The following is a 27,453-nucleotide window of genomic DNA, read 5'->3' on the forward strand; positions in this document are numbered from 1 at the left end:
AGGAACATGAAAGTTCCGAAATAGTGCTTGGTAAAAAAGCATTAATAGAATTTTAGGTTACAGGTGTAAAGTATATTTTGCAAATGATATGTTTTTGAAAAGGGCTGGTATATTAATTTTCACTTTATTACGTTGGCGCATGAAAATATTTAAAAAAGGGGGAAATGTGGTGTACCCCAAGACCCACCCATATCTGGGAGGAGTTTTGGGAACCGGATAATAGGTGTAACTACCTGCAAGACCTCCCATTTCTGGGAGGGGTCTGGAAAAGGATAGATAAACCTCTGAGCCAGGGGATTCGGCCCTTTTGCCGTTTCTCTCTTGGCCCGGCTTGGCTTCCTGGCTTTTGGATCTTTGGGCCGCATGGAGCCCAAAGGGAAGATGGCTAACAGGAGATAAGATGCAGGGCTAGCAAAATATAGCTGAATGCTTAAAAAGTTGACATAGGCCACACACCTGTGGTGGCAAGGGCATGAATAAAGATGATTCTTCCTGATGGCTGCGTGTGAGTGAGTAATTTCACCTGGGCCTGGAACTCGCCGGCTGCATGGAGGTTGCAGAGCCATGTGGGCTGGATGGCATCTTCCACCATCCAGCCCCATTGTTAATTATTTAATGCAACAATTGACCATGTCCCCAAGGCAACATGGGATCCAGTGCTCAGCACCAACCTCTTTTTATGCCACAGTGATTGACCAAAGAATCATCACTGCTGTTGTTACTAAGGAACCTAGCAGAGCTCAGGGAGGGTTAGACACATGTGCTTGGTGATAAGCCTTGACTAAGAATTGATCAAGTCCATGTCAATTCTGTCATTCTAGGCACTGTGCCACCTGACCATTTCTCCTCCAACCTTGTTAACTAATAGAGATTATTTGCCATCAATCTCCTTCTTTGTATAATTAATTAGTTGAGTTGTATTCATTCACTACATTTAAATTTCCATGCATCCATCCATTAGTCTCTCTTTGCTCATCCCTTCTTTCTTCCATTAATCTAGTTGACCATTATTCATTCATTTGGCTAGCTCTATCAGTTCATCAGTATAATCACATCCAACAATCTGTTCATCTACCTGCCTATCTGTTCACCTAACCATCCATTCATTCATCTCCCCAGCTGCTCATCTAGTCACCCACACTCATTAATTCAATACATCCACACATTGAACCAACCTTCTGTCTGTCTGCCCATCTGTACTTTTGTCCATCCATCCACCTCCCTATACAACATACAACCCTCTGTCCATCCATAATTAATCATTTATACAATCATCCATTCATCCATCTATTCATCCATTAATTTATACATATGTCTGTCCATCTATCTATCTATCTACCTACCTACCTACCTACCTATCTATCTATCATATATCTATTTGTCTCTCTGTCTGTCTATCTATCTATCCATTCATCTACCTAATCAAACACGTATGCAATCCTCTGAACGTTTGTATATCCACCCACCCATCCATTCATTCATTCATTCATCTGTCTGTTCATCTATCTATCTATCCATCCATTCATTCATATATGTATCATACACCCATGCAATCCTCTCTCCATTTCTCTGTCCATCTATCCACCTATCCATCCATCTCTCTGTCCATCTATCTTTTTGTCCATCCATTTACCTATTCACACATCCATGCAATTCTCTGTCTATTGAGCCATCCATACATTTATCCATTTGTCTTTCTGTCTGTCCATTCACCCATATATCCATCCATCTATTCATACACCCATGCAACCCTCTGTCCATTTGTCCATTCACCCATATATACATTTATTCATACTCCTTCCCATCTATCCACATACCCAAGGAACCCTCTGTCCATGAATCCATCAAACCTTTCATCAATCACCCACCCATCCATCCAAACATTCTATCACACATTCATCTTTGTCATATCTCTTTTTCCATCCATCAGTCCATCTATTCATCCATCCATCCATCTGTCCATTCATCCACCCACTTGCCCATCCTCCCACCCACCCACCCATCCATCCATCCATCCATCCATCCATCCATCCATCCATCCATCCATCCACACATCCTCCCACCCCTCTGTTGAGTCATTCATCATACATTACACACCTCTACATCCCATTCTTGTACCTTTCTGTATATCCAACTATCCTATCTAATAGACAAGTAGGATACTGGGCTCTAGGGTGGATGCTCAAGCTTTAGAACTTTATGTGTCATGGCCTCTGCCCTCAGGAGCTCACAGTTCACATGAACTCCATCACTCCTGAAAGTCTGAGCCATAATCAGGCAATTGCTGCAAGCAGCACACAGATGCTTGTGACTTGACTGAAAGGTGCTTTTCTTCACTTTACGAAGTCAGGGGATATAGACAGCACCCCTCACCCACTCAGCTGAGGCCCTGATAGTCCCCCTTGTTTCTAAAGTCTTGAGCTGAGACTGCTTGGGACAGTGTTGGGACAGGCAGGATTGCCCTCGACAGATATTGAGACTGACCCTATTCCCCTATGAGAATAGCAGAGCCTGAGGAAAGGGTGGCTGGGATGCAGATTTTAATTTCCTTTCTTTTGGATTTTTTTTGGTTTTTGGACCTGGTAATGATCAGGGGTTACAGGGGGATCAAACCGCGGTCCATCCTAGGCTAGCACACAAGGCAGATGCCTTATTACTTGTGCCACCACTCTGGCTCCTTCTCCTGGATTGTTAATCTCTCCTTTCCAAATTTCTCAACCTCCTTTCTTCCTTCCATCTCTATCTTTCTCTTCCTTTCTCTTCCTCTCCCCTCTTCTTCCTGTTTCTTCCTCCTCACTTTCCTCCTACTGTTTTATGTTTTTATAAGTTCAAATTCTGGGCCTCCAGTGTGGGTCCTTGGACCAGTCATGGCCATTCACAGCCCACTTTCCAGATGGAGCTGTCCCACGCGCAGCCTGCCAGAGTAACTCTCCCTAGCACCCTTCCCTTCCCATCCTTCCTCTATGCCTATACTTCCCCTCCAGTCTTTCTCCCTTTGGGACTACAGGTAAGTGCTTAATCACATGTCCCCTCCCCCAATTCTCACCTACAAAATCAGTAGATTCTAACAAAATCATGCTAAAGGTCCCCAAGATCTGTCACACGTCTCATGACTGGCTCCCTCAGTCTTTTTCATCCATCCCTCCAACCTGGGCCTTGTTGGAAAGTGAGGTGAGAAACTGAGAAATGGAGACACTTGAGGTTCTCCCCCTTTGGGGAGTCCCCATCCTGCTTACTGATGTATCCTCTGAGCAGGAAGCGATGATGTTATCCATGAAGGGGTTCCACTTGATGTCCAGCACGTTGCCCTGATGACCACAGACCTTGGGGTAATTGGGTTCAATTCTGCCCGTCTATGAGAGAGAGAGAAATAAAAGGGGTCAATTTAAAGGACTCAGGACATCCTAAAAGGGTTTCTAGTCTGGATTGAAAGGTACGTGATGCCCCATGACTACCTTATTCATCTTTGGGTGCTTGTACTAGGCGTGGCCAGCCAAATCACTCCATAGTTGTGTGTGTGCCACAAAGCTGAATGGTACTGGGGAGAGGGATGAGGGAAGTGGAGCCACTGCTGGTACAAAGAGCACTTCATTTGGGGGATTAGAGTCCACACACTGGGCAGTGCCAAGTGTGAACTCTAGCCCTGTACTCAGTGGTCACTTCTGGTGGGGCTGAAGAGACCATAGAGTGCTGAGGATTAAACCTTCGTCAACCCTGTACAAGGTAAGAACCTTAAACTTCTACCTCCCTCTCTGGCCTTTGAATAAACCTTTTTATTTTATTTTGTTGTTGTTGTTTTGGGGCTATATCTGATAGTGTTTAGGGCTTACTCCTAGCTCTGTGCTGCAAGCACCCTATTCCCAACTTATCTCTCTGGCCTCCAAGAAAGAAGCCATTTATTGGGAGGGCCACACCTAAAGGTGCTCAGGGTTTACTTCTGCCTCTATGCTCAGACATTACTACTGGTGCTTGGGGAACCGAATGAAGTGCTTGAGTTCAAACCTGGTCATCCAAGTGCAAGGCTAATGCCATACCCACTGAATATGAAGAAGGGAGCCCTAAAAAGAGAAATGGAAGAAAGAGGCCTAGTAGATATATATATATATATATATATAGATAGATAGATAGATAGATAGATAGATAGATAGATAGATATAGAACACTCCATCTCCAGAAACCTAGATTCACATTCTTCTCCAATGTACACGGGTCATTCTCCAGGATAGACCACATACTGGCACATAAAACATACCTCCATAAAATCAAGAGGATAGAAATCTTGCAGGCTACCCTTGCTGACCACAAGGCTCCGAAATTAGATGTGAACTACAAAGGGACACAGAAGAATTTAACAACTGGAAATTAAACAGCCTGCTACTGAACAACCAGTGGGTCCAAGATAAAATAAAGATGAAATTAAAACTTTCCTGGAAACAAATGACAATGAAGACACAAACTATCAGAATCTATAGGACACAGCAAAAGCAGTACTGAGAGGAAAATTTATAGCTTTGCAAGCACACACATGAAGGAAGAAGGGGCATGTCTCAATAGCCTAATGATGCAGTTTCTAACATTAGAAAATGATCAACAGGGCCTGGAGAGATAGCACAGCGGCGTTTCCCTTGCAAGCAGCCAATCCAGGACCAAAGGTGGTTGGTTAAAATCCCGGTGTCCCATATGGTCCCCGTGCCTGCCAGGAGCTATTTCTGAGCAGACAGCCAGGAGTAACCCCTGAGCACCGATGGGTGTGGCCCAAAACAAAAACAAGCAAACAAACAAACAAAGATCAACAAAAGGAACCAAAAATAGGGACACAGAAGGAAAGCTTAGAACAGAAATCAATGAAGTGGAAACCCAAAAAACAATCCAACGATCAACAAAAGCAGAAGTTGATTCTTTGAAAAAAAAAAATAAACAAGATTGATAGACCATTAGCAAAACTCACAAAGAAAGAGAAACTTGATAACTCATATTAGAAATGAAAGGGAGGAGATCACTACAGATATTGAAGAGATTCAAAGGGTAATTAGATACTACTTTGAGAAACTCTATGCCACCAAATATGAGAACCTGGAAGAAATGGATACATTCTTGGACTCTTATAACCTTCCACGGTTGAATAAGGAAGATGTAGCATATCTAAACATCCTCATCACCATTGAGGAAATTAAAATGGTAATCAAATGTCTGCCCAAAAACAAAAGCCTAGTCCCAGATGGATTCACTAATGAATTCTTTCAAACCTTCCAAGAGAAACTACTACCAATATTGGCCAGGCTCTTTCATGAAATCAAAAAAACGGGAACACTTCCAAATAGCTTTTATGAAACCAACATCACCTTGATATCAAAACCAGACAGATATGCTGCCAAAAAAGAAAATTACAGACCAGTGTCTCTAATGAACACAGATGCAAAATCCTGGCAAATAGGATCCAATGCCTCATCAAGAAGATCATTCACAAGCCGGAGAGATAGCGCAGTGGTAGGGCATTTGCCTTAGAAGTTGAAGGACGGTGGTTTGAATCCCGGCATCCATATGGTCCCCAGAGCCTGGCAGGAGTGATTTCTGAGCATAGAGCCAGGAGTAACCCCTGAGTGCTGCCGGGTGTGACCCAAAAACCAAAAAAAAAAAAAAAAAAAAAAAAGATCATTCACTATGATCAAATAGTTTTCATCCCAGGAAAGCAAGGATGGTTTAACATCTATAAATCTATCAACATAGTACACAACATCAACAACAAGAAAAAGAAAATTCACATGATCATATCAATAGACACAGTGAAAGCATTTGATAAGGTCCAACACCCATTCTTAACAAAAACTCTCAGCAAGATTGAAATGAAAGGAACCTTTCTCAATATAGTTAAGGCCATCTACCACAAGCCAATGGCAAATATTATCCTCAATGGAGAAAAACTAAAAGCCTTTCCTCTAAATTCTGGTACAAGAAAAGGCTGTCCTCTCTCACCACTCCTCTTCAACATAGTACTGGAAGTACTTGCTATAGCGATTAGGCAAGAAAAAGATATCAAGGGAATCCAGATAGGAAAGAAAGAAGTTAAACTCTCATTGTTTGCAGATGACGTGATAGTATACTTAGAAAACCCTAAAGACTCTACCAAAAAGCTTCTAGAAACAATAGACTCATATAGCAATGTGGCAGGCTACAAAATTAACACACAAAAACCAATGGCCTTTTTATGCACCAATGATGGGAAAGAAATGAACATTAAGAAAACATCCCCATTCACATTAGTGCCACACAAACTCAAATATCTTGGAGTTAACTTGACTAAAGACTTAAAGGGCCTATACAAAGAACTATAAAACCCTGCTCCAAAAAAATAAGAGAGGACATGCCGAAATGGAAACACATACCATGTTCATGGATTGGAAGGATTAACATAATTAAAATGGCAATGCTCCCCAAAGCATTGTACAGATTTAATGCGATCCCTCTAAAGATATCCATGATATTCTTTAAAGAAGTGGATCAAACACTTCTGAAATTCATTTGGAACAATAAACACCCTCGAATAGCTAAAGCACTCCTTGAAAAAAAATATGGGAGGCATTATTTTCCCCAACTTTAAACTGTATTACAAAGCAATAGTTATCAAAACAGCATGATATTGAAATAAAGACAAACTCTCAGATTAGTGGAATAGGCTTGAGTACTTAGAGAATGTTCCCCAGACATATAATTACCTAATTTTTGATAAAGGAGCAAGAAATCTTAAATGGAGCAAGGAAAGCCTCTTCAACAAGTGGTGATGGAACAACTGGTTAGACACTTGCAAAAAAGCGAACTCAGACCCCCAGCTAACGCCATGCATGAAGTTAAAATCCAAATGGATTAAAGACCTTGATATCAGACCTAAAACCTTAAGGTATATAGAACAACACATAGGTAAAACACTCCATGACATTGAGACTAAAGGCATCTTCAAGGAGGAAACAGCACTCTCAAACAAGTGGAAGCAGAGATAAACAAATGGAAATATATTAAGCTGAGAAGCTTCTGCACCTCAAAGGAAATAGAGCCCAGGATACAAGAGCTACCTACTGAGTGGGAGAAACTATTCTCCCAATACCCATCAGATAAGGGGCTAATATCCAAAATATACGAGGCACTGAAAGAACTTTACAAGAAAAAAAAAACATCTAATCCCATCAAGAAATGGGGAGAAGAAATGGATAGACAATTTAATAAGAAAGAAATACAAATGGCCAAAAGGCACATGAAAAAATGCTGCACATCACTAATCATCAGGGAGATGCAAATCAAAACAACTATGAGGTACCATCTCACACCACAGAGATTGGCACGCATCACAAAGAATGGCAATGAGAGTGCTGGTGGTAGAGAGAAAGGAACTCTTATTCACCACTGGTGGGAATGCTGTCTAGTCCAATCTTTATGGAAAGTTATATGGAGATTCCTCCAAAAGCTGGAAATTGAGCTCCCATACAATCCAGCTATACCACTCCTAGGGATATACCCTAGGACAATGATGGTTAACCTTTTTGAGCCTGAATGCCCAAACTGCCGCACAATGCCCGGTCCTTCCAATGGCTAGTCCAGCCCTGTTGCCAGGTGACACTTGCCTCCCGCCACACCACATATCTTAATTGTGAACCCCTTGCCAGCTGCGAGGCCTTCGCGTGCCACTGCTGGCACCATATGTTGGTGCCATAGGTTCACCATCGAGGCCCTAGGAACACAAAAATATAATATGAAAATACCTTCCTCACACCTATATTCATTGCAGTGCTATTTACAATAGCCTGACTCTGGAAACAACCAAGATGCCCTTCAACAGATGAATGGCTAAAAAACTGTGGTACATATACACAATGGAATATTATGCAGCCATCAGGAGAGATGAAATCCTGAAGTTTTCCTATACATGAATGTACATGGAATCTATTATGCTGAGTGAAATAAGTCAGAGGGGGAGAGAGAGACGCAGAATAGTCTCCCTCATCTATGGGTTTTAAGAATAATAAAATACATTTTTGCAATAATTCTCAGAGACTAAGAGAAGAGAACTGGAAGATCCAGCTCACAACATGATACTCACCACAAAGAGTGTTGAGCGCAGATAGAGAAATAACTACACTGAGAACTATCATAACAATGTGAATGAATGAGGGAAGTGTTAAGCCTAGTACAGGTGAGGGTGGGGGAGGAGGGAGATTTGGGACATTGGTGATGGGAATGTTGCACTGGTGAAGGAGGGTGTTCTTTACATGACTGAAACCCAACTACAACCATATTTGTAATCAAGGTATATAAATAAGGATTTAAAAAAAAAAGAACCACAACAAGCTATACACAAAAGAGAACTGTTACACTAGCAGTCCAGGAGCCTAAGGGTGAAGGGATGTGATGAAGGCTAGAAACAGTGCCTGTGGGAGGTCATCACTGGTGGTGGGAATTGCCCTAATTCATTTTCACTATATACCTTAAATATAACTATGAAGACTTGTAATTAATTCACATAGGTCTCAATAAAAATTTTTTGTTTTTTATTTTTTTATTTATTTATTTTTTTGCATTACACCCAGCAACACTCAGGGGTTACTCCTGGTTCTATGCTCAGAAATCGATCCTGGCAGGCTCGGGGGACCATATGGGATGCTGGGATTCGAACTATCATCTTTCTGCATGCAACACAAATGCACTACCTCCATGCTATCTCTCCGGCCCCTCAATAAAAAATTTAAAAAAAAAAGATGACTGGGGCCCGAGAGATAGCATGGAGGTAGGGCATTTGCCTTGCATGCAGAAGGATGGTGGTTCAAATCTCAGCATCCTCTATAGTCCCTGAGCCTGCCAGGAGCGATTTCTGAGCATAGAGCCAGGAGTAACCCCTGAGCACTGCCTGGTGTGACCCCAAAAAATGAAACAAAACAAAACAAAATGATCACTGGTAGTGATGGTTACTAGAATATGCCTAAAATTCAACTATTGATAACTTTGCAAATTGTGGTACTTAAATTTTTTTTTAAAGAAAGAAATGATGGGGGCAGGAGAGATAGCATGGAGGTAGGGCATTTGCTTTCCATGCAGAAGGACGGTGATTCGAATCCTGGCATCTCATATGGTCCCCTGAGCCTGCTAGGAGTGATTTCTGAGCGTGTAGAGCCAGGAGTAACCCCTGAGTGCTGCAGGTGTGTGACCCAAAAACAAAAACAACAACAACAAAAAAGAAATGATAATAATAAAACAGAAAGCAATGGTAATGATTTAGTATACTACTTGTAGACATAATAATGTAATTCATGTATAAATGTGTATATATATATATATATTTGAGTCACAGACTTACTCCTGCCTCTATATTCAGAATCACTCCTGGTGGGTTCAAGGAACTATATGAGATGTTAGGGATGAACCCTGGATTGGCTATGTGCAAGGCAAGTGCCCTATTTGCTGTGCTATCGCTCTGTCCTCAGGTCTGAACATGTATGGTCAGTAGTAGGGCTATGCCTCTTATGTGTGAGGTCCTGGGTTTGATTCCTGTCAACTGCAAAAAAAAAAAAATGATAATAAAAATTTTTTTAAATTTCAACAAATGGTATCTTGGTGATAAGCTATATGCTTAGTGGGGTCCCTGGTGTGACTGCAGAGAACTGCTGTTGTATTAAATATTAATTATAGAGTCCTAGAGGTGCAGATGTCTGGATGGAGCCTTCAGCCCCTACAGAGGGTGTGTAGGTATTAGCGTGATGCTGAAGAAGTGACCCAAAGGCAGTCAGATTCCAGGAGACATGAAGCTTTATTATGAGACCCTCACCACCATGTGTGGCTTCTAAGCTAAACATTCTCTGCATCTATGTTGTCTCTTATATCTCACCCTTTGCTGGGTCTTCTTCCAGCTCCTTCTGCACTGCCCCCCCCCACCGAGGTAACCCCTTTGTTACCAACCATAGACCCCTCCCATCCAGGAAAGACAGACAGGAAGTTGGGGTCCTCGTAACAAACTGCCAAGTGTATTTCCTGTTAATACCATAGAGGAAGAGCAGGGGACAGCTCAGTAGTTAATGTGCCCGCCTTACAAGCTTGAGGCCAACAGTCTGATCCCTACTAATGTATGCATGTGCTGAGCCTGGTTCTGGAGTTTGGCTGTTGTGATCCCCGCACCACAGCAGAGAGGTGTGGAGAGGTGAAAGGGTGAGTACTACGATAAGTATCAGAAATAAATGTGTCAACAACAGAGTCTCAGGTTCAATCCCCATCCTCACATGGTTCCTGAGCACCACCACGAGTGGCCCTAGGCACTGGTGATCATGTTAAAAAAAATATTGGTAGGAGCCAGAGAGATAGCATGGAGGTAGGGTGTTTGCCTTGCATGCAGAAGGACAGTGGTTCAAATCCCAGCATCCCATATGGTCCCTTGAGCCTGCCAGAAGTGATTTCTGAGCATAGAGCCAGGAGTAATCTTTGAGTGCTGCTGGGTGTGACCCAAACCCCCCCCCCCCTACAAAAATGTTGGTGGATAAAACATTTTATTTTATCTTGGTTGTTGAGCACCTAATGGTGCTCAGGGATTACTACCGGCTCTGTGCCCAGAATTCTCTCCTGTCTGGGCTCAGAGGACCATATGGGGTACCGGGGATCAAATCCAGGTTGGTTGCATACAAGACAAATGCTTTACCCACTGTACTGTCTCTTGGGCCTCAAAACATTGCTTCACTTTATGTTTTGGGGCCACACTTGGCAATTATTGGGGACTATTTCTGGATCTGTGTTCCGGGCCTCCTCTAAGCTATGCTTGAGGATCTGATCATGCCAGGGTTCAAACATGGGCCTCCTGCGCATGAAGCATGTCTGGGCCATTCAGGTATCATCAAACATCGTTATTTGATACAGGAACATGTCTTATTGGTACAATGTGTGAGTGTCTGGGCTCTATTCCTGTTACCTCAAAACAAGAAGCAAATGTGGGATCAATGAAGTCAGGTGTTGCTTGGGGATCACTCCTGGTGGTTTTCAGGAGATTATATGTGATGCCAGGGATTGAAACTGGGTCTACAAAGTAAGTGCCTTCCTCTTGGATGATCACTCTGGTTCTTCACCCTCCCTCTCTTTCAAAAGTTTGGGACCAGAACAATAGTTCAATGGGTAAGACTCTTGCCTTGCATTCGGCCAACCCAAGTTTGATCCCTGATATCTCAATGGTTTCCCGTGTACTACCGAAGTTCCTTAGTGCAGAGCAGGAGAAGCCTTGAGCACAGCTGGATATGCCCCAAAAGGCAGAATAAATAAGTAAATAAAAGGGTAAAGAGGGAGATGCTGGGACATAGGCCCCCTTGTGGGCTGGAGCATGGGTGGGCGGTAGTTATGAATTATGTCCACCTTCTCAAATGTCCCATTTGAGAGGATCTCTTAAGGACTTTTGAAAGGTTCAGAGGCTTGGAGCTAATCATTTCGTGCTGAGTATTTCCTCCTAGCGGCTCAAGGGAGAACCGTGCTAAGCATTCACAGCTGTTAGTTGAAGAGGAGCTATATAAAACCTGTCCTACCATGGGCATTGCCCAAATGAGCTCCCACACCCCAATATACAGAAATATTATGAGATCACTTAAATAGCCACTTTCAAGCAATATTTAATGACCCAGGAATTGCTCTCAATTTAACGTTTAGTGAAACAGTCAGAATTGAGTTATATACATGAGATGATCTGCATTATTAAAAATACATAGTCTGGAAGAAAATACATTAATAATGCTCATAATCGGCTAATTGGATATTAGTGATTTTGAATTCTTTACATTGAACATTTGAAACTTTTATTAAAAAGATCAGTATTAATCATCAGAGAGATGCAAATCAAAACAACTATGAGGTACCATCTCACACCACAGAGATTGGCACACATCACAAAGAATGAGAACAGTCAGTGCTGGCAGGGATGTGGAGAGAAAGGAACTCTTATTCACTACTGATGGGAATGCTGTCTAGTACAACCTTTATAGAAAGCGATATGGAGATTCCTCCACAAACTGGAAATTGAGCTCCCATACGATCCAGCTATACCACTCCTAGGGATATACCCTAGGAACACAGAAATACAACACAAAAATCTCTTCTTCACACCTATATTCATTGCTGCACTATTTACAATAGCCAGACTCTGGAAACAACCAAGATGCCCTTCAACAGATAAATGGCTAAAGAAACTGTGGCACATATGCACAATGAATATTATGCAGCCATCAGGAGAGATGAAGTCATGAAATTTTCCTATACATGGATGTACATGGAATCTATTATGCTGAGTGAAATAAGTCAGAGGGAGATAGACACAGAATAGTCTCACTCATCTATGGGTTTTAAGAAAAATAAAAGACATTTTTACAATAATTCCCAGAGACAAAAGAGAGGAGGGCTGGAAGGTCCAGCTCACAACACGAAGCTCACCACAAAGAGTGATGAGTACAGTTAGAGAAATGATCACAATGAGAACTATCATAACAATGTGAATGAAAGAGGGAAGTAGAAAGCCTGTCTCGAGTGCAGGTGGGGTGGGGTAGGGAGAAGGGAGATTTGGGACATTGGTGATGGGAATGTTGCACAGGTGAAGGGGGAGTGTTCTTTACATGATTGAAACCCAACTACGATCGTATTTGTAATCAAGGTGTTTAAATAAAGATATTAATAAAAAAATCAGTGCTGGGGCTGGAGCGGTGGAAGAGTGGTAGGACCTTTGGCTTGCACATCACTGACCTAGGACAGATGGCTGTTTGATCCCCCTGCATCCCATATGGTCCCCCAAGCCACGAGTGATTTCTACGCGCATAGCCAGGAGTAACCCCTGAGCATCATCGGGTGTGGCTCAAAACCCAAAAACCAACCAACTAACCGAACAAACAAACAAAAAGATCAGTGTTATTAAACACACAAAACACACACACGTGTTGCTTGACTGGAGCAAGATGCCTCTATGGCTTTGGTCAAACAGATATGAAAGGGATGAGATGCCGTCTGGCACTTTCCAGATCTTCATGTTCTAGAAACTTCTGTTGAACCTAAATGTGTTTGCTTATATTGGTCTTTACTCTTTGCTTCACAGAGATGGTTTTGGGGAAATACAAGCCTCGAAACGGAGTAAAATCATGAAGCTAATTGAGAGTAGGTTTGAGGGGCCGGAGCGATTGCACAGCAGTAGGGCATTTGCGTTTGCCTTGCACGCAGCTGACCCAAGAAGAACCATAGTTCGATTCCCCGGCATCCCATATGGTCCCCAAGCCAGGAGCAATTTCTGAGCACATAGCCAGGAGTAACCCTTGAGTGTCACCGGGTGTGGTCCAAAAACAACAAAACAAAACAAAACAAAAAATAAAACAAAAAAAAAAGTTTGAGTGTTCATGTGTGTTTGTGTGTAGGTGTGTAGTGTGTGTGTGTGTGTGCGCTTATGTGTGAGGCTGTGTGGTTCGGGAACAGGCATATGTGTGTGTAGGGAGTGTGTGTGTGAGATGTTAGTGTGGGGAATATTTGTGCTTGTGTGAGAGTGTGTGTGGGGTGTGTGGTTGTAGGATTGTGTGTTTGCATGTGTGGGAATGTATGTGTGTGCATGTAAGGTGTGTGGGAACTCATGTGCGTGTTGGGAATTGGGCAGGTGGGGTCTCACCATCCGGAGGTGATGGCTGGCAAAGTGTCCCAGTGCTTGAGAGCAGCAGGACTCTGGGCCTCAGCCCAGGCTTTATTTGAACCCAGCAAACTGTCAGGGAGTAAGATATTTTCAAAATAACCTGCACTGCAGCTCCACCTTCTTAGAATTTCCCACTGCTGCAAAGTTAAATTTTGTACACAGAAGCAAAGTCTTTTTTTTTAACCTGGGGATCAGCTTAGTGTGGCAGAAAAAACAGACATTGAGAGGAGGTGGGTTTCTATTTCATCACGTGCCTAGTGCCCCTGAAGATGATCCCCAGACCTTCTGGGTGCCCAACTTCCTAGATTCTGCTTTGCTGATGCCTTCTGCTTCTCCATCGCTGTCCTAAGAGAGGTCTGCCGACACTTTGAGCTCCTTGGCTTATGGCACTTGTCTAAATTGACACCCCGTATACATTAGAATACAGACTGCCAATTCTAATGGCAGCAAAAAGACAATGATGCTGAGAGACCATCTGGTAAATACTTCCAAAGTGCTGAGCAAACACAGACTTTTGTTTGGTGGGGAGCCACACCCAATAGAGGTGTGGGGGCACACAATACTGGAAATTAAACCTGGGGCCTCACACATGCCAGGCTAAGTCCACCGAGCCACACCTCCAGACTCACATCTATTATTCTATTTGATTCCTGCAGTGTTTCTATCAGGTTTTATTAAATCTGTTCACTCCTCTGGTACGAATTTCACATAAAAGCCAATAGCCCTAGAGGCAGCTGGGATGCATGGGGATGCATGGGCTGCAGTTTATAATTGGGTGGCATGTGGGCATGCTGGCCCCCATTTTAGAATGGAGCAGGGCACTGCGAGGTTGGGGGACCGTCATAAATCAGATGTAGGCCTGAAATTCTCATGAGGTTCTCCAGACCCTGAGCCTGCTCTTGGCACTCTCTCTTGCCACCTCTTATTCTTTCTCGTCTCTCTCTTTCTTTCTCTCTCTGTTTTTTCTCCTCCTACCTCCTTCTTATATACATATATAATTGTGGGTTTTTTTGTGTGTGTTTTGTTTTGGCGGGGAGCATACTTAGTGGTACGCAGGAATTACTCCTGGCTCTGTGTTCTGGGACCAATGTAGTGCTGGGGATCAAACCCAGGGCTCCTGCATGCAAAGACTACGCTCCAACCCTTGTAACCAACTCCCTGGTTTCAAGACTTAGCTTCCTCTCTGCATTTCCTGGACAGTTTTCAAAGTGCCCACGATTGGCTACAGCTTGTATTGATTTCATGTCTTGGAAGAGGGAATGAAGCATCAGCATTTCTTAAAGATTCAAGTGGTTTTAATTAATGTTGGAGATTTTTTGGTTGTTCTTTGTTTTGGGGTCACATCCTGTGGTGCTCATTCAGGGCTTACTCCTGGCTCTGTACTCAGGGGTCACTCGTAGGAGGGCTTAAAACCCTATGGGGTATTAGTGATCAAACCTGGATCGAGCATGCAAGGCAAGCGCTTCCATGCTCCCTTACCCACAGCCATTGCTTCTCACCAGTGCTCCCCCCACCTCTACCTGAATGGCCTCTGGATTGCCTTCCATTGTCAGCAGTTGACAGTGACCTTGATCATAGCTTGTGAAGACAGTGTCCTTGACCATGGCTTCTCAGGGCCTCATGCAGTGCTTGACTCTTGGCAGGAACTCAAGTATGGAGGACGAGGCCCTTTGCCAACACCGCTCTGGATGCTTTCTGCATTATCTCTTAGCCCTGTTTTAACCCCCATCCTTCTCTGTGCCCACACACAGCTGGCACTTCAAGAACATCACGTAGGGGCAGATCTATGCCCTCTTCCTTGGCATTGGGCTGTTCTAATCTGGAGACTTTCTGGATTTAGGCTGAGTTTCCACTGAAGATTTGTAGTTGAAGGGTGGGCTTAAGGCATTTCCTGATGAGGAATAAGTCACCCGGGGGGTAACCCCAGAAAGCTCTTGGGGGGGTCCTGTTCTCATTCCCACCATCTCACTCTTTTCAGGATGAAAGGGTTAGGCCATGGGGAGGCAGAGAAAATTCTGGAGCTTGTATTGCAATAGAGCTAGTTGTATTCTGGGGAAATGCAGCCTTCAGAGGAGAGAAGAGCAGAGAGAAGGGGGGCTGAAAACACTAGTCTGCAGTCCTTCAGATCAGGCCCATACCCAGGATTTTCCTGATGAAAGCCTTGGGGCAAGATGACTGTGCCCACAAAAGCTCCTGTGGGCTAAGGATAGTGTAATCACTTAGGGCATGTGTAAGTATGTAGGAGTGAGGCCCTGGCCTCCACCCTCCCCTGCCCCACTGTAGAGCCACTTGGAGTGGCCATGGGGGCCTCAGACCGCTGCCCATAGAACAATGGTAATTAGGCTCAGGAGTGCTCCTGTACAGTAGACTCATGAGAAAAGATCAGTAAGAAATTTTTCCTCTTGGTATTTTTGTTCCTAAGGTCCTCAGGAAGGTTATGGGGCCCCCTTCCTGTCAGTCCATACTAAGATCTCTCAGCAAACTGCAGGAAAGCCAGGAGGCTTCCAGAAGCAGGGAGAGGAAGGTTTTGTGTGGGAGTATATGTGAGTATGTCAGTGTGAATGTGTAATGTGAGTGTGTGTGTGTATGTGTGTGTGTGTGTGTGTGTGTGTGTAATGTTTAAGTGTGTGCATATATCAGTTGACACAGTTGAGTGAGTTTAGGGCTGAAAATTCTGGAGTCTTCTCTCAGTGGGAGTAGGTAGCCTCTCTGACCTCAAGTCCCAGCAGCCACAATCATATCCCACAGCTGCCACCCTGTAAGCTCAATGGCCCATTTCTACAGATTCTGGAAATTGCTTGAATGCGAAGCCATATATGTGGCTCAGTCTACCTCTAAACGCCTCAATACTGACACCCTTGTAGCACACCAAATTAGATGGGAAAGAAGTATAGAAACCACATAAGCTCAATAAACAAAAACAGAATGCTCAACTGGCAGCAAATTGCTCAGTAAAGCTTCAGACAATGGCTTTAACAACATCCTTGTGAGATATAACACTTTACACCGATTTTCTTTTACTGAAGTATTTTTTCAATCATTCCATTAGTCATTTAGTTGTAACAAGAGTTAGAAATGATTTGGTGCCTGCCAAGGTGGCAGGCTTGGTGGTGGGTGGCAAACTGGGGACATTGGTGGAGGGAATGTTTCACTGGTGGTAGAATTGGCACTGAAATACTGAATGTCAGAGACAACTGTATATTAGACAACTTGGTAAACCATGTTTAAAATAAGGTATAGATAAATAAAAATGTGCTAATATGTTATCTTCATTTTACAGATGACTGACTGACTGAAGGTCACATGGGGAGAGGCAGAATTCAAAATTGTCTTAGAGATCTGTGTGCATAAGAATACGTCTATATGTGAATAAGTTTGTGCGTGTAAGTGTGTGTATTTATTTATGAACATTCTGGGGTTTTTGTTGTTCAGTGTTGCATCCAGTGTTGCTCAGGACTTAATCTTGGCTCTGTACTCAGGGATCACCCCTGGGGGGGGGCCAGGAGACCTTATGGGGTGCTGGATATAGAACCCGGGCTGGCCACATATAAGGCTACATACTGTACTTTCGCATGTACAATCTTGGCTTTATGGTTTCAAACTTCATATGTGAAGCTCACTTTACCTAGGGGAGGTATTATTTAGTAGTGAGAGAACTGGTGCTCAGCAAAGCTGACTGGCTTGCTGAAGATCAGCAAAAATAAAACCCACAAAAACTCACAGAACTAAACTAGAAACTAGGACTTCATGACCAGCTCCTCCCCCAAGTTTCCATGTTTTTCCATTAACCAGCCCATCTCTCCTGTGTCTGGACCTGCCATTCTTGCCCTCTGAAACTCAAACTTGCTCCGGGAAGGGAAAAGGACAGGACCAGAGGCCTCAGTAGAGACTGAACAAGGAGGGAAATGCACATGGAACAGTTCCCTCTGTTAACTGTGAAATTCTCACAAAGGAAGCTGACAGCAGAGCAGAAGGCCCACACTGGAAAGGGAAGCCCAGAGCATTCTGATGGGGAGAGGGTATAAATGATCCAGTTCAAGCTGCTGCAGAAGTACTTTTGCCATCATGGCCTCCTTCAGATTAGCTTCTGCTCTATTTCCCAATTAAAGTATGGCTCATGGAGCGGAGAACAATACTGTACATCCAGTCTGCAGTCTGACCAGCACAAAAGCAGAGGCAAGGAGTTTCTCCTTTTTCCCCTCACTAGGAAATTCCACTGTGAATATGTGGAAAAATATACACCATTATGTATTTTCTCCTTTGGTGCTACTTTTAATTTACATCAACAGCTAGGAGAGCACAGTGGTGGGAGATATAACTAGTTTTTGCTAACACACTTAGGGTGAGCTGTGCTAACTGGGACCCAAGGGAAAGGTTGGAAAGGGGAGAGAATGGAAGATCAGGTTGACGGTCACAGCCAATGACTGCTCACTCTTAGGCTTGACTGGTGGGGCCGTTGGCACATCTGATTTGATGCCCTTCACAGTGTCATAGACATGCTCCCTATAAGTGCCTCTGTCTCTACCTTTTCCTTCAGGATAACACCCAGAGATTGGTGGACACTTGTTCAAGGCCTTCCTGAGAATGTGGAAGACGGTGCACAGTCCTGGAAGTCCTGTTCATGGGATAGGACTGGAGGCCACCCTGAGGAGACCTAGGTCCCCTGAGCTCAATGGCCCAGGGGGCATCTGATGACCTCGCTTGACATCCTGCACAACTGGCCGGGATTGCTACTTCCTCTCCTGAGGCCCTGACAAGGAGTTCTCAGGCCCAAGCTGGACTGGTTGGTTGCACTGAAGGCCAGATTTGGACTGAGGAAGCTGTAGGCTGCCCAGTGGAGAAAGCTGTGCTCCCTGAATTTTCCCAGCAGAGGGCGGTGGCGGCACTGATCAGAGAGGAAACAGCCCACCAGCTCTTCTTCCTAGAGCTCTTCCCCAGACACCCTCAGTCAACTTAGCTCATTCCTGGGGTACTCGATTCAATAGAACATTCTTTGTTCGGAGATAAAAAGCCACCTGCTTGGAACTCTATAGCCTTTTACCATATTTGTGGGTCACATGGAAAAAGACTATCGTGTGCCAACTCTTCTGATTGGAATTCTTTACCAAATGCTGTGTGGCTTTGAGCAAGGCCTATCCTTCTCTGGGTCTTTACCTCTTACCTATAAGACATTGGGATGGATCCTGAGCAAGTGTAGCGATCCTTCAGGCTTGGATTTCTAAAGGTGTCCCCTGCCCACAATCGGCCCCCATTTCCTGTTCCTCTCAGGGTCCCTCCTGCCTGCTGAGTTCTTGCACCTTTTCATGAATTCATCTCTGGCCCAGTCTTCGCAGTCCCTCCCACGGGGTGCTTCTGATCCAACTATAGTGCAAAGGGCTGCTTGCAGGTCCTTTGGCTTCAGGGTTCCATCTGAGGTCCTGTGATGCCTGAGTATTTGGAGGGGGCACGGAGAAACAGGCTCCAGGAGTCAAGTCTCTAACTTATGAAAGGGCTTGCTTTCTCTCAATCCATCTCCCCACATGCCTCCCCACCAAGGACTAACTAAGTAGTGCTCCCACTGGCATCTCGGTGCTCTTTTTCCCTTCACTCTCAAGGCTGGCTCACTGCATCATGTGCTTCTTTTGATAGTCCGATGACTTCATCATCTAGAGGCAGTTTTATTTTAATTTCAGACTGAAAGACATTTTGAAACATTCCCAGAAGCATGTGCAAGCTCACATACATATTCTCTCTCTCCCTTTCTCTCTCTCCCTCTCTTTCTCTCTCTCTCTCTCTCAAACACACACACACACACACACACACACACACACACACACACACACACACACACACACACACACACACCACTACCACCACCACCACTACCATCAACACATCACCACAAACTGCATTGCCAAATTGTTCTACTACTACTATTCTCAGGGATAATCATGCTTTTATTTCAGTAGAAGTCTTCATGAATAAGCTACGTAAGGACCTTTTGCACTGAGCTTACTACACTTGTGGGGGCAAACACCACCTCCCACCTCTGCCCAGGACTCTTCAGGGCTTCTGCATAAATCAGACATGGTCAGAATGTTGTGAGCTGACATATTAGTGCTGGTGCATCCTCTGGAATACTCCAGGTTCTTGAAAAGCTCCTGGGATATGGGGAAGGAGGCACCACTAAGTTGGCCACTAACTGAAACACAGAGGGGCAGGTTTCTCCAGCCCTGACATCAGATGGGTCTGTGATGCTAGTAGAATGTGGAAGGGAATCAGTTAAGCCCGTGGTTTCTGCCTTTGACTCCCTTCCTCTTTTCTCTCACCAATCAGGAGTACCATCATGTAGCTTGCTGGGAACTGGAGCCTCTGGTCCAAGGCTATGTGAATGACCTTGAAAGCATTAATCCCTCAGTCCAGCTTCTAGCTGATGGTTTAAGATCAACCTCAGGAGAGAAACCATCCTGTTGGGTTCCAGTTCAATGCAGTGATGTAGGAAGATCGCACACAAGTGCTCCTCATCCTCAGCTCCATAGATCAAGGTCCCTGGGGAAAAACCTTGGGGAACCACGTGACCCCTACACATTAGCAAGCAAGAGAGAGCAGAAAATAGTGTCATCATTTACCACAAACTACCCAGCTAAGATTTGGGGTTCTTGGGACCGGAGAGATAGCACAGCGGCATTTGCCTTGCAAGCAGCCGATCCAGGACCAAAGGTGGTTGGTTCGAATCCCGGTGTCCCATATGGTCCCCCGTGCCTGCCAGGAGCTATTTCTGAGCAGACAGCCAGGAGTAACCCCCGAGCACCGCTGGGTGTGGCCCAAAAACAAAACAAAACAAAAAAAAGATTTGGGGTTCTTTATTATACCACAATAGAAATGACTACAGACATATTTTTCATATGTTATTAAGGAGGTACACAGACTTTCCATTTCTGATTTGGGTATTGGTGAGAAATCCATGAGGGTGAGAACACACTTAAGATTTTAAACTTTCCCTCCATAATTTTCTCTGCTTTTATGCTTTTGAAAATTTTTGGTGCTGTGGAGAATTGCCTTCAAGGCAACACCAAGCCAAATTCCCAGCTCCCTTCTCAGTGTTAATCTTTTATTTTTTGGTTTTTGGGCCACACCCAGTGACGCTCAGGGGCTACTCCTGGCAATGTGCTCAGAAATTGCTCCTGACTTGGGGGACCACATGGGACGCTGGGGGATCAAACCGTGGTCTGTCTTAGACTAGCATGCGTGAGGCAGATGCCTTATTGCTTGTGCCACCGCTCTGGCCTTAATTTTATTTATTTATTTATTTATTTATTTATTTATGTTTATTTGTTTGTTTGAGGACATATTCAGGGCCCTGTGCTTAGTGATCACTCCTGATGGGGCTCTGAGGACCTAAATGGTGTTGAATCCAGGTTAGATGCATGCAAGACTAGTGCCTTCCCACTGAACTATTATTTCAACCTGGCTTTCCTCTCTCTTTTAGTAAATAAATTATTTAGTTGAATCATTGTGAGATATGCAGTTAAAAAGCTGTTCGTGACTTCCTTTCCCTCTCTCTTTTTCTCTCTTGTTTTTGGGCCACAACTGGTGGCACTCAGGCATTTAGTCCTGGCTCTATACTCAGAAATCACTCCTGGCAGATTCAGAGGATTATATGGGGTGCTGGGAACTGAACCTGTGTCGACTGTTGTTTTGGCCTCTGCCTTCTCTCTCTCTTTTTTAATTTTTTTTTGTTGTTGTTTTGGATCACACCCAGCAGTGCTCAGAGGTTACTCCTGGCTCTATGTTCAGAAATTGCCCCTGGCAGGCACAGGGGACCATATGGGACGCCGGGATTCGAACCATCGACCTTCTGAATGCAAGGCAAACGCCTTACCTCCATGCCATCTCTCTGGCCCCTTTTTATTAATTTTAATAATTTTATTGTGATCAAAGTGAGCAACAAATCTTTCACAGTCATATTTAAGGTACATAGTGACAATGTATCAGGGCCATTCCCACCACCAGGGTTGTCCTCCCTCTACCCCTTTTCCCAGCATGTGTCCCATATCGCCCTCCTTTGCCCCCAGAGTGCTAGTATGGCTATTCCCCTCTGTTTATAGCTTGTTGTAGATAGGGTATTGATTCTGTTGTTGTTGACTTTGGGTTTGGTGCCTTCTCATTTTTAAAGAAAGTAAAGAGTAAAAACAAAAGTAGACAACTTGGAGGCATAAGTAATTCTTCTACTGTGGTGAATACCAACTCCATCTTATATCCAGATGGACATCGCTGGATAGTATTTTTTCTGTGACACTAAATTCTCTAAGGCACCACCATATGGGGTAGTGATTGTTGTTTTCATTTGGAAGCCATACCCACTGGAGCTTAAGGCTTTCTCCTGGCTATGTACTCGGTATCTCTCCTGGTGAGGCTCAGGGGACCACATAGAGTACTAGGGATCACTCCAATCCTAAGGCATCACCATTTTAATAACAACTATATTTCCTTATTTTATGCAGCTGCCTAATTTTAGAACTTGAAGTCATTTACAATTTCCAGTACTTCAAGACATTTTTGGTAGGGTTGGGGCAAACTCAGTCAGACCACACCCACACCATGAGCAAGAGCCCATTAGTTTAATACCAGCCCACACCCACAATTGATCTCATAGCCCTGCATAGTGGTGGTGCTCTAACAAGTATGTGCCATCCTTAGTCAACCAGAACTCAGTGTCTGTACCCATCACTAAGTGGGCACCTTCCCACTTAGTTGAGACAGTAATAAGAATGAAGGAAAGTAGGAGGAAATGTAAATACTAATTAAAAGACTTCATTTAGGGGCTGGAGAGATAGCATGGAGGTAAAGCTATTTGCCTCGCATGCAGAAGGTCGGTGGTTCAAGTCCCGGTGTCCCATATGGTCCCCCGAGTCTGACAGGAGCGATTTCGGAGTGTAGAGCTAGGAGTAACTTCTGAGCGCTGCTGGGTGTGACCCAAAAACAAAAAACCCCAAAAGATTCCATTTAACTAAAATAAAACGTTTAGTAAGAATATCTAGGAATACAGTGTATAGTACGCATCTTTTAATTTACTTACTTACTTGGGGTTGGGGGCCATGCACAATTGAGCTGGAGGGTTATTTCTGACTCTGTGCGCGGGATTCACACCTGGTAGAGCTCAGGGGACTATACATCAGGGTCACCTGCATAGAAGGCAAATGCTCTTGTACTCTCTCCAACCCTGTGCATTTTGTTTAAGTGTAAATGTCTGTTTATGAAAATGCTGGGTCTGTTAAGACCTGAAATTTTAAAGATTTAAAAAAAAATTAGATGAAATATTTAAAGATTCTTTTGTCATGATTTTTTTGTTTTTGTTTTTGCCACACCCGGTAGTGCTTAGGGGTTACTTCTGGCTATGCACTCAGGAATTACTCCTGGCATGCTCCAAGGACCATATGGGATGCTAGGGATAGAACCTGGATTGGTCATGGCAAAGCAAGTGCCCTATCCACTATACCATTGCTCCAGTCCCTTGTCATGATTTTTTTTTTGGGGGGGGGAAACACACCCAGTGGCACTCAGGGGTTACTCCTGGCTCTGCACTTAGAAATTGTTCACGGCAGGCTCAGGGAACCATATGGGATGCTGGGGATCGAATTCAGGTCTGTCCTAAGTCGGTCACTTATAAGGCAAATGCCCTACCCCTTCGCTATCATTCTACCCACCCCCTTGTCATGATTTTTTAAACATTCCTCAAAGAGGCTGTACTGATTTGTTTTCTCATCAGCAAGCTCAAGACAATGACTTTTTCTCCCTCCCCCATCCCCAGAGACCAGGGTATTATATTTTCTATTTCTGTGTTTTATAAAGGATGTAAAATAAACTAGGATGTGCCATTCTTTCCACTGGCAGGTCTGATACGTAGTGTAACTGGCTGTGTCTTCATTTGCTTATTGGACATTTGCATTTCTTGGCTTGTGAGTGGCTTCATTGTTTGCAGAATCTTTCCTCACCTAACCCTGGGGTGTTTATCATTTTCTTCATGATGTATAAAAGCTCTTTTTTTTTTTTTTTATCTTTTGGGCCACTCCCGGTGGCTGGTACTCAGGGGTTACTCCTAGCTGTGCACTCAGAAATTACTCCTGGAAGCCTTGGGGGACCCTATAAGATGCTGGGGATTGAACCTAGGTTGGCTTTGTGCAACCTGCTGTGCTGTGCTGTTGCTGTGCTGTTGCTCCACCCTTATAAAAGCTTTCTTTATATACAAGTCAATTGGATGGCTGGACTTGTTCTAGCATCCCCATAGGCACCAATCTTGCCATGTAATACTGTTCTTCCTTTGCATAGGCACATTAAAATGGGAAATTATATACAAACACGTTCTTATAGAGATGGGAACACACAAATTTTCTTAAACGGTGACAATTGTGACATTGTGTCCACTGTCTTAAGTTAGATGGTTTATTTTCCCCACTTTTTTTTAAATCTTTTTTCTCTTTGTGAACTGTTCAATAAGGAATGTTGGTGAAAGAGTCCCCTAGTTTAATGCCTATGTTTGAACCAGGTCACGGGGATTGTTGGACTTGTTCCTGTGGCCCTTATGCACTGATAACGCCAGGTGGCATTATTCCTTGTTTGCATGGGCACATTAAAATGGGAAATACTATACATATAAATAAGTTCTTATCTAATAGAGATAGGAACACACAAATCTTGTGGTGCAATGGAACCTTACACCCTGAACATTGACATGATGACCTGGCACAGGCCTCAGAGGTTTGGGCATTTTCCAGTCACCCCTGAACCAGGGAAGCCATTTACAAAACATTCAAAGTTGTCTATGTCATCACCTGGAAGCAATTCTCTACCAGGGAAGACCTTACTGCTGCTCTGACATCGATTTACTCAAAAGAGTCTTCCCTTAACACTGATAAGATTTAAACAACAACAACAACAACAACAACAATGATCTGCGTACTGGACAGGGCTTTCTGCATTGCCTTTTAATTCTGAGTTGAAATTAGACGCTGCTCCGCACCATCCTGACTTCAATGTAGGATATACAGATTCCAGGACCTTCAATACAGAAACGTCGGATCAACAACAGAGACTGTGAAAAATATAACTGTATGGGCACTACAGACAATGACCAGAATTGGACAAACTAGTTTGCCTGAAGCTTAGAAATGGTCTTATGTCAGGAAACTTCAGGGGTAAAGTCTCCTTGTACTTAGGCCAAAAGTTTTTTCTTTTCATGACTCCCATACTTTGGTGGGCCCATGCAAACAATAATTGCCACTCTAACATTGTTTATACAGTGCTCCTTTGACTCTAAACCTTTAAGAAACCACTAGTAAAAATATCTGGAACTGCAAAAAAAATGGTTTAAATTAGTGTTAACATATATGCTTTTAGTTAAACTAGCATTCTGGGGGATAAAGGAGGAAGAAAGGGATATATGCTTGGGAACAGGGATGAAGGGAGGACAACACTGGGGGTGATGGATATTCCCCTGATTCAATGTTAATATGTACCTAAAATACTACTGTGAAAGATATGTAAGTCATTATGATAAAAAAATTGTGTTTTATTTAGAAATGTTCTTTGACTTACATGTATTATTATATTATATTAATTATATTATATGTTATGTTACTATATTATGTTATGTCAGTTTACCTCAATATGTTAATCAATTTTTGTCTCTTGAATAAATTCTTACAATAAAAAAAGGGGAGGGGAACCAAGTTCAACTTTACCTCAGCAGAAGGTATCTGCCATGGGCCAAGTGTAAACATGGTGCTCTGCATCTGAAGACCAAGCTTTCTCAGAAATGGACTATAGTATTTCTTTCTTTCTTTTTTTGGAGGGGGAGCAGGCATATCTGGTGGTGCTAAGGGGTTACTCCTAGCAGGCTTGGGGGACCATATGGGATGCTGGGACTGAACTTGGTTGGCTGCATGTAAGACAAACACTCTACCCACTATGCTGTTGCTTTGACATGGTGTTTATTTAATTAGTTCAAGAGAGAGTCAATCTGAAGCTTGAAATCCTCCAAATTTACTGTGCACCCAGATGAAAATCCAGAGTCTTTATAGTTCTGCAAGATTCCAGGGTATATAGACCTTGCCTATCTGTCCAATTGTACTTCCTGTGTCTCATGCTTACCCATAACAGTCCCTCTACATTGGTGTTTTCTGTCTTGGACCTTAATGCATATTCTTCTCTCTTCCTAAGACACTGTTCCTTCTGGTCTTTACATAAACAAAACTCCTGCCCATGACAGTCTCCAGAAGAATTTTTACCAACCATTTATCTAACATATCCCTCCTAAGTGTTTTTTTCCCAAAGATTTCCACCAACCATTTATTTAACATTTCCTACCATCCTTAGTGTTCATCACCAAATTGGGTTTACTATTTTTGTCCCCACCCTCCATAGCTCTCATCCCTCTGTAATAATCTGAAAGACTGGTCTTGTATCCTTGTTAACTTGTTATGCCCTAGACAGGTCTCTATTGCTCCTGAGAATACATATACAACATATCTGCATCACTTGCCTGATGAAGAATCTTCTCTAATTTTCTGGTGTTCTTTTTGCTACTCTCCCATTTCCCAACCTGTAGCATCTGTGTCTGGACCCTGTGGGGGAGGGAAAGTAGATAAACTTCTCCATTCCCTGATGAGGCACCCAATGAGACAAGGACTACAAACCTGTCCTTCACCATCTTTTCTTTCCTCTCCTTCTGCCTTCCCTTGTTGCTCTTGTTCTGATGTGGGTTGCACATGGTTGTGGTGCTTGCAGATCATCACACAGTGCTGTGGCCCTGGAGGATCTTAGACAGCACAGCTTACGGGAGAGTATGCTCAATGCATGAAGGCAGCAATCTAGGATCGAACTCACAGTCTTACATACACAAGGTGGGAAGAATGCCATTGAATCATGTCCTAGGCTCCATCTCACTTTCTTCTGTATCAATTACTTCCCAGCTTGTGACTTTAAATAAGTTGTCTAATTTTCCAGGACCTCTGTTTCCTCATCTGGATGATGAGACAGGCTATTTGGTTTGGGGTCACACCTGCTGCTTCTAGGGGTAGTTCTTTATGGCTCTTGGATGCTTGAGGGACTATATGGTACTAGATATAAAAAGACACTCTCTTTAGAGCTCTCATCAGCTCCCAGTATGATAAGGCACTGGGTGTGTCTTTTTTTGGTAAATCCCCATTTATCAGTGCAACCTTTCCACCATCAATTCCTCACCTCCTTCTTCCCCCACCCCTGCCTGTCTTTGAGACAGGTATTCTATTTCCTTTCCTCACTACCATCATAATGATAGTTATTGGTGTAGTTATTTCTCCAACTGCACTCACCAATCTTTGTGGTAAGCTTCATAAGTCTTCATGAGACACTGTGTGTGTCTTATGGGAGTCTGTGATGGTTGTTCTGGAACAATCCTGCTGGTAGGAAATTCTGGCCTCCACTATGTACATTAGAAAACCAAGGTGCAGGGTCTAACAGCTCAGGGAGGATATAACTAAGGTGAGATTTGAAGATCTGGAGTCCAAGATTTCTTCAGACAGGCTTGGAACTCACAGATGGAGGTCTCCCTCCCACTTCCAGCAATTTTCCTCCCAGCAAGGACAGAAGCAGCTCTGTAATCCCACAGTGTTGGAAAACACCCCTCAGCCCTTCACACAGGAGGGGCAAATTAAGGAGCAAAGAGCATGTATGTGGGCAGCATGATCACACTTAATTCCTTGAGCTTAATTTCAGCAGATACCCATGAGTACCCATTAGGCTGCTGCTTCCTTTGGAGGAATGACTGG

At 43.6% G+C, this 27,453-nt stretch overlaps 1 protein-coding gene across 1 annotated transcript in view; it reads right to left on the reverse strand.

The window, feature by feature from the left end:
* Positions 1-27,453, reverse strand: part of CORO2B (coronin 2B) — a 141,752-nt gene that overhangs the window by 31,017 nt on the left and 83,282 nt on the right. Inside the window, exon 3 of the mRNA XM_049777905.1 lies at positions 3,237-3,353. Within this exon, the coding sequence (XP_049633862.1) occupies positions 3,237-3,353 (117 nt within the window). The remainder of the gene's footprint in view (positions 1-3,236; positions 3,354-27,453) is intronic.

This window comes from Suncus etruscus, chromosome 1, assembly GCF_024139225.1.
Source record: "Suncus etruscus isolate mSunEtr1 chromosome 1, mSunEtr1.pri.cur, whole genome shotgun sequence".
NCBI lineage: Eukaryota > Metazoa > Chordata > Mammalia > Eulipotyphla > Soricidae > Suncus > Suncus etruscus.